Source organism: Lethenteron reissneri, chromosome 57, assembly GCF_015708825.2.
Source record: "Lethenteron reissneri isolate LAM-NWPU_2019-01 chromosome 57, ASM1570882v1, whole genome shotgun sequence".
In the NCBI taxonomy this organism is placed as follows: Eukaryota; Metazoa; Chordata; class Hyperoartia; order Petromyzontiformes; family Petromyzontidae; genus Lethenteron; species Lethenteron reissneri.
In genome coordinates, this window is record NC_083835.1 from 2,252,084 (window position 1) to 2,269,259 (window position 17,176).

General features: G+C 51.4%; 1 protein-coding gene across 6 annotated transcripts in view; it reads left to right on the forward strand.

Annotated features, from left to right (window-relative positions):
• LOC133357334 (transcription factor Dp-1-like) overlaps nucleotides 1–14,007 on the forward strand; it is a 42,733-nt gene extending 28,726 nt beyond the window's left edge. For all 6 annotated transcript variants that reach the window (XM_061575229.1, XM_061575234.1, XM_061575231.1 and 3 more), the window contains exons 7-12: nucleotides 330–473; nucleotides 1,351–1,419; nucleotides 1,926–2,077; nucleotides 2,460–2,626; nucleotides 3,806–3,857; nucleotides 5,393–14,007. In XM_061575229.1, the coding sequence (XP_061431213.1) occupies nucleotides 330–473; nucleotides 1,351–1,419; nucleotides 1,926–2,077; nucleotides 2,460–2,626; nucleotides 3,806–3,857; nucleotides 5,393–5,609 (801 nt within the window). In that variant the 3' untranslated portion in view covers nucleotides 5,610–14,007. The remainder of the gene's footprint in view (nucleotides 1–329; nucleotides 474–1,350; nucleotides 1,420–1,925; nucleotides 2,078–2,459; nucleotides 2,627–3,805; nucleotides 3,858–5,392) is intronic.
• The last annotated feature ends 3,169 nt before the right edge of the window (nucleotides 14,008–17,176 follow it).

Consider the following 17,176-nt stretch of genomic DNA (forward strand, 5'->3'; position numbering starts at 1 on the left):
ACCCCCCTTCCCCTCCCCCCCCGGTCTTCACCACGTTTGTTTACGTACAAAAATAAATCAATATTTGAGGTGGTCGGCAGATTCTGAAATGCTGGGCAGAAAGTCCCCCGGGTCACCACGGTGAAGTGGATTATCGGGTTTAGGCCATTTGTAAATTGGAGCGTGCTCATCGATTAGCTGTCTCGCTGTCCTGAAGGCAAGTGCCTCATGACGCCTGCGTTCCTGCGCGTCGCCGGGTGGCAGAGACCCGCATCGTCAGCTCGAAGGACGCACGAGGGCGATTCGCGTCTCGCCGTTAAGTCACGCGCGTTTTGATTCCGCCCGACCAGACGTACGACCAGAAGAACATCCGTAGGCGCGTGTACGACGCCCTGAACGTCCTCATGGCCATGAACATCATCTCGAAGGAGAAGAAGGAGATTCGCTGGATCGGGCTGCCCACCAACTCGGCGCAGGAATGCCAAAACCTGGAGGTAAACCCGGCGCGAGTGCGTGGACGCACCTCCGATTAGCGTGGTTGGTTGTGAACGGTGCGAGAGAAGTTTAGACGTACGTACTTGGACACAATCGGCAGCGTCGTCGCTGCCGCCGGGAGAATCGGGTCCCGGGTCCCGCTCGCCACTCGCGGCATCACAGCAGGAAACGGAGGTTTTGGGTGAGCGTGGTCTTGTGAAGGAGAGAAGTTTTGTGGAGTCGCCACCCCTGGATTATCTGGGCGTTTCACAGAACTATTTGGTGTCTCTCTTTCTCTTCTGAATACGTGTCTCGTATCTCACTTATGTCTCTGTTCTAAATACGTCCGTCGTTCTCACTTTCTGAATACTTCTAATTTCAGTCGAATGGTTGTCCTGAATACGCCTCCTCTCTCGTATCTCTCTCTTGCAGCACTTCTGTATTCATTTTTCATCCCCTTGTTTTACGTCTGTGGCCCACTGCTCGTAAGTATGGGGAGCACGCTACGAACCCACCCACGGCCAACATCGATGACGATTATCTGAACCGGTCCTGGGCCTCCCCTAGCTGGCCACACACCCCCCCCTCGTGTGCCGTGCGGGCGCTCATTGCACTTGTCCCAACAGACTCTTAAGGGCTACACGGATAGGGTGGGGCGAGGTCTTTGTAGTGTCTAAGTTAATCTGGCACTCATCGGTGTTAAATCAAATTGAAATCCCAGACCGTGACAATTCCATTGAACTGTCATGTGGTGGTGGGGGGGGGCGGGGTGCTGGATTGTGAGGAGCCTCAAATAGCCGGCGTTGTGCGGTACGTTGGTAGCGTTCGTGCGGGTGCGTTGATGACGTTCATGTGGGTACGTTGGTAATGTTTGTGCTGCTTCTGCTGTCTCCGCAGCGGGAGAGGCAGAGGAAGATGGAGAGGATCAAGCAGAAGCAGTCCCAGCTGCATGAGTTGATCCTGCAGGTGATTCCATGTAGGCCTGGTGCAGGGTGTGACTGGGGATAGTCTTGTCCTCTGTCGATGGCAGGATAATTGCGTGAAGGCTGGAACGGTGCATGAAAATGTTTGAAATGCACATGGCCCGTTTGGGCATTATGCCAAACACCGTCAGAATTTCCTGAAGAAGTGCATTGTGGTCTTAAAATCACCATTACATTTTTTTAAACAAAATGTGACCCAAGTGACAGGAGCGTCATATTTTTTTTCGTTTTGTGTTTAGTTTGTTGTCCTTCCATCGGCACCTCCGATTAGTACAGTTGGTTACGTTCGGTGCAAAAGAAGTTCACCATACATGAAGATGGTGGTGATGAGGTGATGATGTTGATGGTGGTGATGTTGAGGTACCTGCATGATGAGGAAGTGGGGGATGTTGATGGAGGTGATGGTGATGATGTGCAATAGAAGTTCAACATACATCCATGCACTGATAGTTTTTTATGTAAGTTAAATTTAGTTGTTGTGACCCGTAGCAAATCGCCTTCAAGAACCTGGTGCAGAGGAACCAGGAGATGGAGAAAGTGACGAAGCGGGGGCCCGCACACAACACTGCCATCCACCTGCCGTTCATCATCATCAACACGAGCAAGAAGACCGTCATCGACTGCAGCATCTCCAGCGACAAGTGAGTGACCGCCGTGGGAGCCGGCGCTCTGGGAGCAGCCGTCCCCTAGACACTCCACACGTGCTCACGCTGGCGGTCAACTCGCCGCTACAGCCGCCCGCTCGCCCGTCATAGACTCACTGGGGGAGAATCGCTATGCACGTAACGGACACGTGCGTGGGCACGTGTGTTCGTGGTTGGGTGGGGGGACTGCGCGTGGGTGAGCTGCTGTGCCTGATGGCCGAGCAGGCGGCCGGACGAGTTGGTGGTCTGGTGACCGGGTCAGCTGGTCGGTGCGGCGGGTGAATGGGTGCACAGGCCTAGGGGTGAGTGTGGTGGGGCACGCGTCTCACCCAGGCTGCTTCCCTCCACTCCCTCCCCATTTGTCCATCCATCTGTGCAGGTTCGAGTACCTCTTCAACTTTGACAACGCGTTTGAGATCCACGACGACGTTGAGGTCCTCAAGCGCATGGGGCTCACGTTCGGCCTGGAGACGGGGACGTGCTCGCCCGAGAACATGGAGCGTGCGCGCCTCCTCGTGCCCAAGGCCCTGCAGCCGTTCGTGCGCGGTACGACTCCCGATCCTCCCCTCGCCTCGCCACCCCACTCTGTTCCCCCGCACTCCACCCTCACCGCGTGCGTCATTTTGTCCGAGCACGTCCGACGCGTCGTTTCATGAGCGTTTTTTTTCCCCTCGTCAACAAGAAATACGGGTACAAATTGTCTCTCCGTAAATCGCAGTCATAATCGGTTGACGCAAATAAAAAAAAAGCAAGTCACTTCGTGATTACACTGATGAATACCCGTGTCTTCAAAGTGTGTGAAACGTACGACCGAAAATTGTGGAACTACTGGCACATTCATAGCAGTTGACCTCGCAGTTCCCGTAGCGTATCGTTCAACGTGCATACGTACATATCGAGAGCGAGGGAGGGGAAAAAGGCGTTGAAATCACTCGCGCGACTTAATTCTACAGAAGCCTTTATTCACCGGCACACGCGCCTGGGCAACCAAGGTAGCTCTGGAAACGGAAATCGCCTGATTCCTGAGATCGCATCCTGGTGAAGCTCGGAGCAGTTTGAGCGAAGCGTCGTTAGACATTGAATCCAGTCGCGAGACGTGAGGAGGGAGGAAGGGCCTTTTTAAATCCTTTATATTAAGTTCACTTGCTTGCTTGCGCGCTTACGACCATGCAAATCTTTCGGTCGTTTTTTAACCCACTTCCCGTGATCCAATCGAGCTGACATTTTGCACACAGACTCGTTGTGCGTGACAATTTATTTTCGTGAAATTTTTTTTCCATAACTTTACACTTTTTAGGAATTTTTTTTTATATTTAATTACCAATTGCTTAATGGTGGCAGGCAATCATCTGACCCATAGGTGGCAGCCATCTCAAGCCAGAGGACGAGCGGACTCTAGCCGCCACGCTTATAAAGGATTTATAGTGAAAAACTTAGTTTTTACGGGTTAATTTTTTCAATCCGAATTTGATCGACACTTCCGCATGTACAAATTATATCCTTGTGAACGTGACAGTCTTGTCGGGTGGGTGGAATGGTCAATGGCAAGGAATACTGGCGTAAAGCGACCACCACCACCAGCGTGTGGCCGGACTCGACAACTTGTACGGACGGCACTCGCCGCCCCCACACCTGGCCGCGTGCGATGGTGGCGCGAGAGACGCGACCCGAATGCCGATCCGACGGACTCACCTGACGTATTTCCGGCCGCTGTCCCGTTTGCAGACATGGCGTGTCAGGAGTTCGAGTCGGCCGATCAGAACGCCGCGTCCGGCCGGTGAGTTTGAGCCAACGTTCGCAGGGCCCGGCTTGCCCTGCCTGTGCAGTGTGTCTGCGGTTGTGTCGATGTGTGCGGTTTTGTCGCGTGCCGGCGAGCGCGAGGCACGGGCTTGACGCCACGCTCGTATTTAACCTTAATTGGGCGCTGCGAGATGTTAGCTACCTCACCTGGATAACAGGATTGCTTGGGTTCGATCCTGGCTATTTTGAGGTTGCATGTCTTTCTCACCGTGGTCGCGTGGATTTGTCTCCGGGTCCTCCGATTTTTCCCTAGACATTTGGAAACATTCGTTTAGAGTATTTTGACTGCTGCTATAATTTCACACGTAATAGGCCACTTCGTTGAGCTATCGTTTATAGCCATGTAGCTTCTGATAAAGCGCTATATAGCTTCGTGGACCTTTTCTGGTAAAGTAACAAAAACAACCCCAGGCTGGGTGTCTCGGTGAAGGGGTGTGCTCAGCTGTTGGCTAATTTAACACGGCACGCGTGGCACAGTGGCGCTATGGCGGCACCGAGTTTACAGGAACCATGGGCAGCCAATTTTTTGTATCTCTCTGCTCGACGAAGGCCTCCCCACGTTGTGCAGGACGCAGGGGGTTGCTTAGGCGTACTTCACCACGCTGGTCAGTACAGGTTGGTGGAGGGGAGCGTATAGCAGGTTGTGACGGGGGGGGGGGGGGGGGCGGTCCTAGTACAGTCGAACAGTTGATTTGGCTGAGCTGCCCTCCGCTGCCCGCACCGTATTTCCCGCTTGAGAAGCATTATCCAGGCTCAACCCTGCTGAGATTCAGAGATGGGGCGTATTCCGCGTGATTTGCCCGTAGGCGGTAACATCATCGTAGACAAACCGGGGGTGGTAACGTTCGAGCCAGAAGGAGAGGGAGCTCTTTGTTTTATCTGATAAAACGTGTTGTTCACTGATTTTCAGAAGGGGTGCCACTTTTGCCGATAAGGCATCATCAGTGTGAGGGCCGCCACACACATGAAACCATTGGGGGTTTGACAGCAGAAGGTTGATGATGGGGAGTGTTTTCACCATTTGTGTATTGTCGGGGGCAGCACGACACGGACCTCGCTAAAGGCCACCAGTGGCCCACGAACATTGCAATGAAGAACACTGATTTACGGTTAGACAGGGAGCTAATTCTAGATTTGAAGCTTTCGTGACTGCAAGGATTTATACTCTTAGGTTTTTTCGGTAAAGTCACGTAGGTAAAAAATAAAAATAAAATTAATAAAAGTAAAATAAAAATAAAATAAAAATCACGACGTTTCGGAGGCAACACAAGCTTCCGTCTTCAGGTGGAACCGTCACAGCACGATTGCTGTATCAAGTAATACAGCAATCGTGCTGCGTGACTTTACCGAAAAAACCTAAGAGTATAGACAGGGAGCTGTCATGTCGCTTGCGAGACCCCATGGGAGCCGTTCAGCTCCAGTGTGCCGGAGCCGAGCCGTTGCGTCGCGGCTAGACACGGGGTGCGGCCTGTTGGGGTGAGACGGGAGTGTGGTTGGCCGCGTGGCTTGCAGGCTGGACGGGCTGCCCTCTCCGCTGGACATCGAGGTGGACGGCGCCACGTTGGCGTTGGCGGTGGTCGACGCGGCCCCTCGCTCCGGCGGCGGCGGCCGCTCCCGCAACGCGACGCCCTTCTCCTTCCTTGGCGACGAGGAGGAGGAGGACGAGGAGGAGGAGGACGAGGAGGAGGATAGTGAAGAAGACAGCGACGAGGACGATGACTCGGACTAACCGGGTGCGTGGTTGTCACGTCTCCCGCACCGCCGCCAGTGCGGAGACGCGGAGATCACGCGGCGCGGGCAGTGCCATCCAGGCCGAGGTCACATTCACACAAACACCCCCCCCTCCTTCCTCCCCCTCCTCCCGTTGCCCGCGTTCAACTGGGGCCACGGCGAGGACCAGGTCTTTTAAGTATATCCGACCTGACCTGGGCACAGCTAAACCTGACGTGCAAGGAGACTGTTCTTCGGGTTCAACGTACCGCACACGAGGCGTCGCCAGCCGACCGCGTTGATCGCGCACCGAGGTTGCTGTTGTTGTTGTTGCGCATCCAAGAAAGCGTGGCCCTTCATGAGGGAAACGAATCTCGGGTTTCTACATCGTGTGCGAGCTCCGCCCCCTAAAGGCGTTGGTGGGCCGATCGCACGAACCGCCCGTTTAATCGCCTCCGCCCGCGACGTCAATTTGACGTTCGAGCGACAGCAACGTAAGCTGGCGCCACCCTCGAGCCCCATCTCTCATGCACGTGGACCTGAAGCGAAGACAGCTGCAACTCGGCCACTTCCTGCGCTCCGGAAGATGACGTGCGTCGCCGTGCGTCGCCATGGAAATGTGCCGACGTGCCGCTCCCCCCTTCCCTACATCGGGCAAACGAGCTCTGGTGCTGGCCAGGGTCCTCTTAATTAAAACCTGCCGTGGGTTCCAAACAACCCCCTTTTTTTTTTTTAAAAGCCTGTTCGGATCCGAGCAAGTTTAAATCCGAGTTGTGATTCCTTGTGTTCCTGATACAACTCTCCCGTGCGGTGTGCAGGATTCACTTAGCAGTGCGAGTGCCGCTGCCTAGGGGCGGATTTCTTGCTGTGAACAAACGCTTTTGCTTGTAATTCCCCACGTTCTTTATTCATTTGCGGTCCAGGTTTTTTTTATCAGACTGTGCAGCCCATCGTAGCTCCTTAATTCAGGCCGGTGTTTTTTTTTTATAGGTCCAGAATTTAGCGCAGGCTACAACCCTCTTCTGTTCTTGCAGTTTCCTCTTTTTTTTTCGCAGCCACACTGATGAGCTGTTCAATCATATGTTCAACACAGATCCTCGCACATAACTCGGAGCAGATCCGGTCAAGATGAACGCACAAGCGTAAACTCGGTTTCGGCAATGTCTCTGCTGCGTCAGGCGGGTCTTTTAACGCGTATATTTTTATATCCAGCAGTCGACTGCCATCGGTGTGTTCCTATCTACAGCCTCCGGTCCCTTCGGCAAACGTGCAGCTATGTGGCTGATAGGGTCAGTCCTCTTTGTACCTGTGAGTCCGACGCCAGCCGTTCATTGGCCTCTATTTAATAACCACTGAGATCGTTTTATGTTGCGTACGGAAGAGCAGGGTATTTATAGTTTACGCGGGGACTACGACGTTGCGAGTAGATTGCGCGCGGCGCGTCGCTGGTGCCCGTGCGGTGACGAGCGCTCGTTGGCGAGCGCTTGCAAACGGGCGCAGGTCGCCGTGTGGCACCAACGATGCGGGGATCACGTCGATGGTGCCACCCGGCGACCTGCTCTCGCTAACGAGCGGCGTGGCCGTCCCCTCGCTGCGCGTGCCACGCTCGCACGCCCGGTCTCTCTTTAACGCGAGTCCTGCTGCGAGCACGATCCCGAACCGTTGGCCAAGTCCAAGCCCTTTGCTCTCACCCTCGTCTCGGCCGTGCTGCGTTAGCTGCGCTAGCGACGCTGGTGGCTGGATACTCGTGAGGGCCGCGTGATTGTGCTGAGCCAGCACCGCTGGGAATCCTCGGCGTGAGTCCAGGCAGTCACTCCAGCTGCTCCCTGCTGGTGGGCCGATAGTCTCGGCCCAGGCACCGACGACTACAAAAAATATAAGCATCTCCTTTTACGAGTTCGTTCCTTCACGTTACCGATCGCCGATGGGGGGGGGGGGGGGGGGGGAACGCGCAGAGAGCCGCTCCTTGCAGCACGAAAGGGGCGCACCTGGCACGTGTTGCGTAAGGGCATCCTCGTGAAACGACCGCACAAGTACGTTTGCGTGCCTCTTATCCGCAGTGAACTTGGGGGACCCGTTTGCAGATGAGCAAAATTGTGGATCTGAGGAGTCGTGGTGTAGTCTGAGAAAAGATTTCTCTTAACCGCGACGTTGTTGGAAAATATGCGGGGCGACGGGAATGATTCTGCGTGCGGGACAACGCGCGCCGCAGGTGTGGTGCCTGAGCATCGTGAACGTCGGGATGAGTTCTCCACTTGGGTGTGGTTTGTGAATCCAACTCCCTCGCCGTGTCGTGCAGGCCTCCTCTTCTTATCCAAGGAAGCCATGGAGAATGGAGGTGAATTTAAGAACTGGCAACACGTTTTCTTTCTGTTATCTTTTAACTCGAGGGTAGGCGAGGAGCGCCGACGCTGGGTGATTGGGAATAGTTGCAAGATCTGTTAGGCCCTGCGGATAATAGGATCGCAGATGAGAGGAGACTCGTTGTGAGTTGATGGTCTCGCACCGTTCTCCCGGGTCGTTCTGGCGCACCACGTGTGACCCACCCCGTGCTGACCGAAAGAGGAATACGTGAGGGATGTTCGTCGACTCATAATCGATTTTTGGGGCTGATCGCGCAAGTTCGAATGTGTCTTGAACCCTCCAACCGACGCAGCCAATATATAAGTTTGACACACAAACGATCAATTACGAATGATGTTGGTCACGAAAAGCGCTGTGTGTTAAATGTATCAACTTCTACGAGGTGGATGCTTTTTGCAATTCCGTCAACTGTGCATGGTCATGCCGGTTGTAAACTAGCACTGAAACGTCGTAGCCAATTGTTACATATGTGTGTGGATCGCTCTCCCAAACACCACATCGGTGTGCTGAAGCAGTCATAAAATTGGCACGTTTGTTCTTCACGTGACTACTTTATATTAATTGGCTGTGTTGGGTGGAGGATTTACGACACAATTTACTTCCACCATCTGACCCAAAAAAACCATCGTATGAATCATGATATTGGAAGCCTCCGTGTTAAAGGGGGGGATGTTGGTGATTTATGTCGTAAAAATATATATGTAAGAGTTTCATCCCAAAATTTATCCTAAAAACCAGCCATATTTGTAGGTCTGCGTGCATGCTTGATGCGTACCTCAGCCATGCAACAAACACTGTTCATCACTGCCGTCCGTTACGATTTTTACGATCGTTTGTGTTAAAGCTGCGCCTAATCAATGCCATCCTCTCCAAGACTGCGGGTTCTACCCCCACCCCCTGCCCGCCCGCCTCTCCAATAGGAGCCGCTGACAAGACGATTGGAACCTCTGCTCCTGTTTACCGAGAATACATCAAGCACTTTGATCCGCCGCTGTTACAAAAATACGGTGCACCGTGCGCGCCGCCATCTGACGTTTGCTGTGCAGGCGGTTTGTCTGCCGTCCTACGTGGCAGTTTCTGTTTTTGTGATCCCTTTGGGTTTTAAAGCGAAGCCGAATTGCTTTTCCAAGAGTCTCGGCAATGGAGGGCAGTTGCAGAATCACCGTGTGTGTTGTGAGCGCGTTTGGAGCTGTGTGGGGGAAAAAAAGGAGAGGCCAGATGAAGCGTTATATAGTAATCGGTATTCTAGTCAGAATATTTGTTTACCGGAGGAATCCGATGACCTGTAAAGATCTTTGTTTCGCAGATGTCCAGTAAACTTATGCTAATTAATAACTACAGTAGCATCAGTTGTTTTCCTGAGAGCCTCAATGAGTCTTTTCCTGAGTCTCACAAATCTGGCTGTCGCCTGATGAAGCTAGTTGCAATTACTGGCGAAACGTCATGCTCAGATTGTAAATGTTGTGGCTTGGCTCTCCCAACACACTGGTGTGCTGTACTTACTAATTTGCTGTGTCGGTTGGTGGCGGGTTTAACGACACATTTTTATATTTACGCGATTTAACCCCCAAAATAAACCTATTATGAATCTTCTTGGTTCTTTCGGTAAAGTCACGTAAAAGGGAAATAATAAAATAATAATAAAATATTAAAGAATTCTCACGACGTTTCAGCCACAACGCAAGCAGTCGTCAGGTGAAGAACAGGTCTGTCAGAAAGACAGCGTCTATTTTTATTTTATTATTTCCCTTCTACGTGACTTTACCGAAAGAACCAAGAAGATGAATCCCTGCAGTCACGAAAGCTTTAAATCGAAACTATTATGAATCAATGAGTCTTAAAAAATATATATCAGGCTGGTCCCGCTACTTTAGGATGTTTGGCCGGTTCCCATTAATGGCGGTTTTTGCTTCATTTGGAGGACAGCGGTGAAAGGCCCAGTACTGTCATATCCCCTCCTGGTGACACCTCGGCCATACGCCTACAACACCTGGCAAGCCCCGGTTCCGACAGGCTTAACCCCCACCCCCGGCTGTGCTTGTGAGAGTTAATAAGACCGAACCCTGCTCGATGTGCTGTTTGCGTCGCTGTGTTTTGGCCAAAGTTGTGATGTAGTGGCATCGTTAAGTGGGTCATTGTGTGAGCACCACATGATCCAGACATTCCCATCCATGAATGTCTCAAATTATGACGATAAGGCTTCAAACATCCACTCGGGCTTGTTGTACACGTTCATCTTTATCCGAGTTTCGTCCAATTATTGAATCTGATATCACTTTCTGTACGTGTGCACTAACAGTGGTCAACTGCCAAGGTGATTGATTACACTTGTAATCAACGGACGCTGTACACCGCGGTGGCGAGATGTTAACTACCTCGCCTGGTACGCAGGAGATCGTGGGTTCGATCCCGACCCTGACGCCTGCTGTACATTTGGAGTTTTCAAGTTCTCTCCGTGGCCGCGTGGATTTTTCTCCGTGTCCTCTGGTTTTTTTCCCCTCCACATTTAGAAACACGCCTTTCGAGTATTTGGCCGCTACACATTTCTACACGATAAGCCACTTAGTTGAGCTATCATTTGTGGCCAAATCGCTTGTAAAATAAAGCTAAATAGCTCAGTGGATAAAAAAAAGTTTAGTATATTGTCTCGTGTTGGTTGTCAGTCTGGACATTGTGTTTGTGTCCAGAGTCTGGCTCTTGGTACCGTTAAGAATATCCGATGCGATTCCTGCCTCAAACACACCCGTGTCATGGCGCAAAAGTTATCTTTGCCAAAGCAGTTTTCGTCTTCCGTCAAAAACCCGCGCCGTGACGCCGATGCCCCCCCCCCTCCTCCTCCTCACACCCCCCCCTCCTCATGGACCCCCCCCCCCCACTGCGTTGTGTGCAACACGGCCCATGTGCGCGGTGCTCGGCCATCGGCGTCGATCCAAGGGGGGGAGGGCAATGGGTGATCGATTGCCCCCCCACCGAGACCTGTGATGAGTGTCACTCGTGTGTAGGCTGCGCGTCGCGTTTAGTTAATCGACTAATTTAGATTCTCGTGCGCAGGACACAAACGCACGCTCGTGTGCCGTGTGCGTGTTAGCGAGCCGTCGTGTAGCGGTGAGCGCACTGCTCTTCGGAGCCGGCGACCCGAGTTCGATTCCCGCTCACGGCCAACATCGGTGACGATTATCTGAACCGGTCCTGGGCCCCTTGCCTAGGTCGACTCAGCCTAAAATGAGTACCTGGTGCGGTGTGTAAGCATTGCCATTGGGGGGAGATGAAGGTAGCCGGACGTGGTGGTGGCCACCCACCCCCTCGTGTGCCGTGTCCCGGCCTTCACAGGTGCTCGCTCACAGCACTTGCCCCAACAGTCTGTTCAGGCTACATGGCTGGAGGAGGGGGCAGCGAAGGGGGGGTTTTTGTAGTCGACCCGTGGGTCTGAGAGTTGACGTCCTGGGATTTCTTTGGTGATTGCGTGCTAGTTTGTGGCAGAGGTCGCAAACGGGTTTTGATTCCTTACCCGTACCCGGCCGCACCAGGGTCTCAAACGGCTACCCGTGCCCGGCCGGGTACGAGTAGCCGGGTATCGGGTAGGGTACAGGTATCGGGTACCCGGTTGCGACCTCTGGTTTGTGGTGTGCTCCCTCGGGACTTGTGGAATGCACAGACACACGAGAGACAGAGAACCAGTACGAGCGCCTTTGGGTGGGTGAAACGAGACGCACAAGTAAATTGCAACAACGAAACCGTGCCCGAAGCATTCACCTCGTCATCGCTGTGGTGGTGGTGGGGGGGGCTACATCCTTTGCGTACCGAGTGTTGACCCTTGCCAGCCTTAATCCACCGAGCCGCCAGAGAGCCTCTCGAATGGCCCCATAATCTCAGTATCCACACGCACAAGACGTTGCTGGGGTTTCCCCCCCAACCCACCCTACCCCTTGCCATAAGAAAAAGTCGTCTAGCACTCGGGAAATGCGCGGCCCGTGCGTTTGCGCTCTGATCTTGGCGCCGCGTTATCTCCGAACAAGGGCAACCCACGGGAGGGCTCGAATCTTCTTTTGTGTCGGCGTGTTTTTACTCTTGTGTGGGATGCAATCGAATATCATCCCCCCCCCCCCCCCCGTGGGTGAATTCCGCGTGCGTGTGTTCTAAAGCGAGAGCTGCCAATGTTAATGTAGTCGATGGTATAATTGTGTTATACTCCACGCTGCGTTTGTGATTTGTGTTGCTTTTTATGATTTGAGAATTTTTAGTAATGTTACCCCATTGAAACGAATCGTAGCCACGCTGGTGGTTGTGGTTCACAATGTTCTGCTGACATAGAAGGCAGGCACATGGACGTGTGTGTTGTGTGCGCGCGCGCGCATATATGTGTCGCGCTTAGCGCGCTGCACAAGGAATGCGGCAACACCATTGGCGATTATCTGAACCGGTCCTGGGCTTCCCCTAGGTCTGCTTAGCCTCACATGAGTACCTGGTGCAGTGTGTAGACCGCCACTAGGGAGACAAAGGCGGCCGGGCATGGTGCTGGCCTCTCACCCCGTCGTGTGCCATTCCGGTCTTCATAGGTGCTACTCGCTAACAGCACTTGCCCCAACAGTCTGTTAAGGCTACACGGGAGATCTTTGTCTTGTGATGCATATTTCTATTTTACCGTGTCTGCCCATGTTGCGGTTGTTGTATCTACAAGATTCTCGCTATTGCCAAGCCTCATGTTGGAAGTATTGTGCCGATTTCAATCGCGTCTTCCCCAGGACTAAGCCCTCCTCCGGCAGGCGCAGACGATTTGTTCGGTGCACCCAAATTGGCTCCAAACTCGCTCGTAGTCCACAATGCGCAAAGGCAACAGCAACGACAAAAACACTTTAATATCGGTGTCACGATGCATCGCTTCATCGACGTTGAATGTTCGATTCTTAAACTCGCGACACGTCTGTTCCTGTTGCCCGTGTAAGAGTCAAATGTTCCGTTGGTTTTGAGCAGTGTTCTTCATTGCGGGGAGCGGTGGTGTAGCGGTTCGTGCGCTGCGCTTCGAGCTCGACAACCCGACTTCGATTCTCGCTCACGGCCACCAACACCATTGACGATTATATTGTCTGAACCGGTCCTGGGCCTCCTCTAGGTCGACTCGGCCTCAAATGAATACCTGGTGTTTCCAACCCAGCTTAAATATACGCTGCCAAGCCTGGTGGTGCCCATTCAGACGCTGTCTTTCCGACAGACCTGTTATTCACCTGAGGACGGCTGCTTGCATTGTGGCCGAAACGTCGTGAGAATTATTTTATTATTTTTTATTATTTTATTTTTTCCCTTTTACGTGACTTTACCGAAAGAACCAAGAAGAGTAAAACCTTTGTTTGCCAGTCTTCACACACCCCCCCTCCTCCTCCTCCCCATTGAAACGCAAACGTCATTACATGCCGCACGCACCTGATGATTGTTAAACTCACCCCGCGTTGCCCCCCGTTACGCGCGGCAGTTGAGGGCGACTTTTGTTGATCTCTGGCTGCGTGCGGTTTAATTGGTGGCCGACTCCGTGGTTGTTGATTCTCACCCGCCAGCTCGCTCAAAGGGACGAGCTTCGGTGGTGCAACGTCCACCCCCCCCCCCCCAAAAAACAAAAAGCCCTCCTCGAGAGGGGGGGGGATGGAGGCTGGGGGATGTCACGGCCAGTGACTCGTAACGTCAGCAAAAAGCCCCATTGTAAAAAGTCTGATAACAAAAAACAAATGTACAGCTGGGATCTTGACGCGTGTTTTAAACGGTAGATTCCGAATGGACTTATTAGCGTCTCGTTGCGCTTGAAACTCAAGATGCTGGAGTGAAACAGTCTGCATGATTTGTCGAGGAGGGTGAGGGAGCGAGCATTTCGGGTCAGAGGTAGATGACACGGGGGGCAACTTGTGAGCCTGGGGTTTGAGAGGTGTGGGGGAGTCGTCGACACCACGGATGGCTCCTCGGCGGGAGTTGTTTGCCTGACCCTGGGTGCAGCAGACGAGAATTTGCCAACACACAGCGAGCGGGAACTGTTCGTTCGCTTTGAAATAAACCAAACATTATTTCTGGATCGTCTTCTTCTTGTTGTGCAGAGGTGTTCATGGGAACTGCGGGTGCGTTATGCAACCGTAGAGCCATTTCTTTTAATTCTGTATTTTATAAAAACTACAATATTGCAAGAGCCACAGCACGCGGTGACTACGAGACTCGTTCACAAACAACGTCTCGCGAAGAGCCGCCAGTTCCCTTTTTATTAAAGAGCGTGGCTCGTTCGGCTCCGAGGCCCGCAGGCTGTCGACCGCCCCGCGCCCCCAGAATCTCGGGGCCGGCGCGCGGTCCACGTGACGAGTCCGTGCGGCACGGAGGCGTCACGGGGACCCGCACAGCCCCCCGCGGCACCGGTAGGCGTTCGATGTTCAGCCAATGTGGGCGTCATGCCGACGACGCTTGAGAGGGAACTAAATGAGGGCGAGTGGGGGGGGGGTGTTTTTTTATATGCCCTGCCCCCCCCGTGCCCGTGCCACGACTGATTTTTGTTTGAAATTCGTGGAGGCAACGTTGAGAACTCGCCCCCCCCCCCGCCCCCCTTTCATGAGTAAAACGAGAGACCTTGCTGCAGAACGATAAGTGAACGGGCGCAAGTGGAACAAGGGGAGTGAGTGCGCGTGTGGTGTGCGGTGATGCGAGCATGTTTTGTACCTGCCACATTGCAATATGTACGCAATTGAATACACTTGACGACCAGGGTGTGTGTGTGTGGCGTCAACAATAAACGTTTTCTAAACATTTATTTTGTGTTGCGGACAATTTTGTGATTTATTTACATGTATATATTTGAAAGTCGAATTATGTCTGAGAACTTCATTATTCACACGGATTCACCTCTACGCGCTCCGGCTCGGTTTGAAATTGAACTCCGTCCGTCCTGTGGCAGGCCCTCAGACACTCGATTTGAATTCACGGTTAAACTGTCGGTGCCGCGTGTAAAGAAGTTTGGTGAATCTCCTGGTCACTCGAACAACTTTTGTTAGTCTGCAGAAACGAGCGGCGTTCGCGCATAACAATCTGCGGGTGGCATTTATGGGATCTAATTGTGCGCTCCGTTGCACCCGAGTATAGCTCCTAAACTTACCCAACGCATCTTCTTGGTTCTTTCAGTAAAGTCACGTAAAATGGAAATAAAATAAAAATAAAAGATTTTTGGTTATTTCTTTTATTATTTCCATTCTACGTGACTTTACCGAAAGAACCAAGAAGATGAATCCCTGCAGTCACGAAAGCTTTAAATCGAAACTTACCCAACGCAATCTACTGGATGGTCTTGCACGGTGGCTCTTAACCTGGAGTGCACGCACCCCCTGGGGGTGCGAGATATTCCAGTTTTATTTTTAGAAGGTAAATTATCGAACACAAAGTAAGCACGAGCACGTCAGTACAACTACATTATTTCATCTTCTTGGTTCTTTCGGTAAAGTCACGTAGAAGGGAAATAATAAAATACGAAAAATAAAACATAATAAAATAAAATTCTCACAACATAATAAAATTTATTTATTTTCATTTGTATTATGTTGTTTATTTTTATTATTTTATTATTTCCCTTCTACGTGACTTTACCGAAAGAACCAAGAAGATGAATCCCTGCAGTCACGAAAGCTTTAAATCGAAATTTACATTATATCATCCAACTTACGTGTTCATTAACATTTTAAAATTATTTACAATTGAGAAACAAAGGGTGCAAGGCTGCAGTAAGTAAAGCTTTAAGAAGCACTGCTCTAGCATATCCGTACTAACAACAGCCCGAACAATAGCCGTAAACCCTGGACCAACGCTCCCCCAAAAGCCGACACTGGCCCCAGCCCTAACGCTGACCATAACGCTCTCGGTTTGTGCTTACGACCTTGAAACACTTCCAGGAAGCTCCTTTTTTAAATCCTTTATATTAAGTTCGCTTGCTTGCGTGCTTGCTTAGGACCGTGCAAATCTTTCGGTCGTTTTTTAACCCACTTCCCGTGATCCAATCGAGCTGACATTTTCCACACAGACTCGTGCGTGACAATGTTCGTGGAAAAAAATTCCTAAATTTTACACTTTTTAGGACAAAAATATATTTAATTACCAATTGCTTAATACTGGCAATGCAATCATCTGACCCATAGGTGGCAGCCATCTCAAGCCAGAGGACGAGATGACTCTAGCCGCCACGCATATAAAGGATTTATAGTGAAAAACTTAGTTTTTACGGGTTATACTTATTTAAATGCCCCAACGGCAATCAAAACCTCGCGACCGCTAGCCAGTCCAATGAAACGCGAAGTGCTCCAGTCAGACGCTCGACTTTAGCGATGCCAATCTCGTCGACCGAGTTCTCGTGACGCTGTCCCAGTGTGCCGCTGCGATTCGGATCGTGAATCTCGTGCGATTCGCAGTGTGAAGGGTTCATTGACCACAACTTGAAAGGCGTAGATGTTAACTACCTCGCCTGGTGTACAGAAGGTTTGTCGGTTTCGATCCCGACCCCGAGGCGCCTGCTGCTGTATGTTTGGAGTTTGCGTGTCTCTCTCCCCGTGGTCGCGTGGATTTTTCTCCTGATCCTCCGGTTTTTCCCTCTCCATATTTAGAATCGACATCACGCGTTTAGGGCATTTGGCTGCCGCTATAAATGTCCACGCGATAAGCAACTCTGTCGAGATAGAATTTGCGATAGGCAGCTTGCTTCGGAAAAGGAGCTATTTTATGTAGCTCAGTTGGCCTTACCTGGTAAAATAAAATAAAAAGTTTAGTTCTTTATAGAAGACAAACGGGGAAAAAAAATCACAAACGCAGCGTCACATCACGCAGATGGATGAGAACACCCACAGTTTATTTATTTCCCACTCCCACTTTGTTAAACATTATTTGCGTCACTTAATCCAAAATTTCGGGACTTTTTTTAAGTGTTAATACAAACAACCGTTTACGGTTTACTTTCCTCTCCCCTTCGTCAAATTAGGCCCATGATAGGACCGTCACATACTAACAATTTCTAAACAACAAAAAAATAAAAACAAGGTAAAACGACGTTTCAATGCCGTGGGGTTTTAATAATGTTTAAAAAAAAGCAAAGTAGTTTGGCCATTTTTGACACCATATTTGACCATTTTTGCCAGACTTGAATCCGACTTGGGAGAGACGCTGACGTCTGTTTGGTGCTCGCTCCACGCAGTGTTCAAACCTCCAGGAGTACTCCACTAT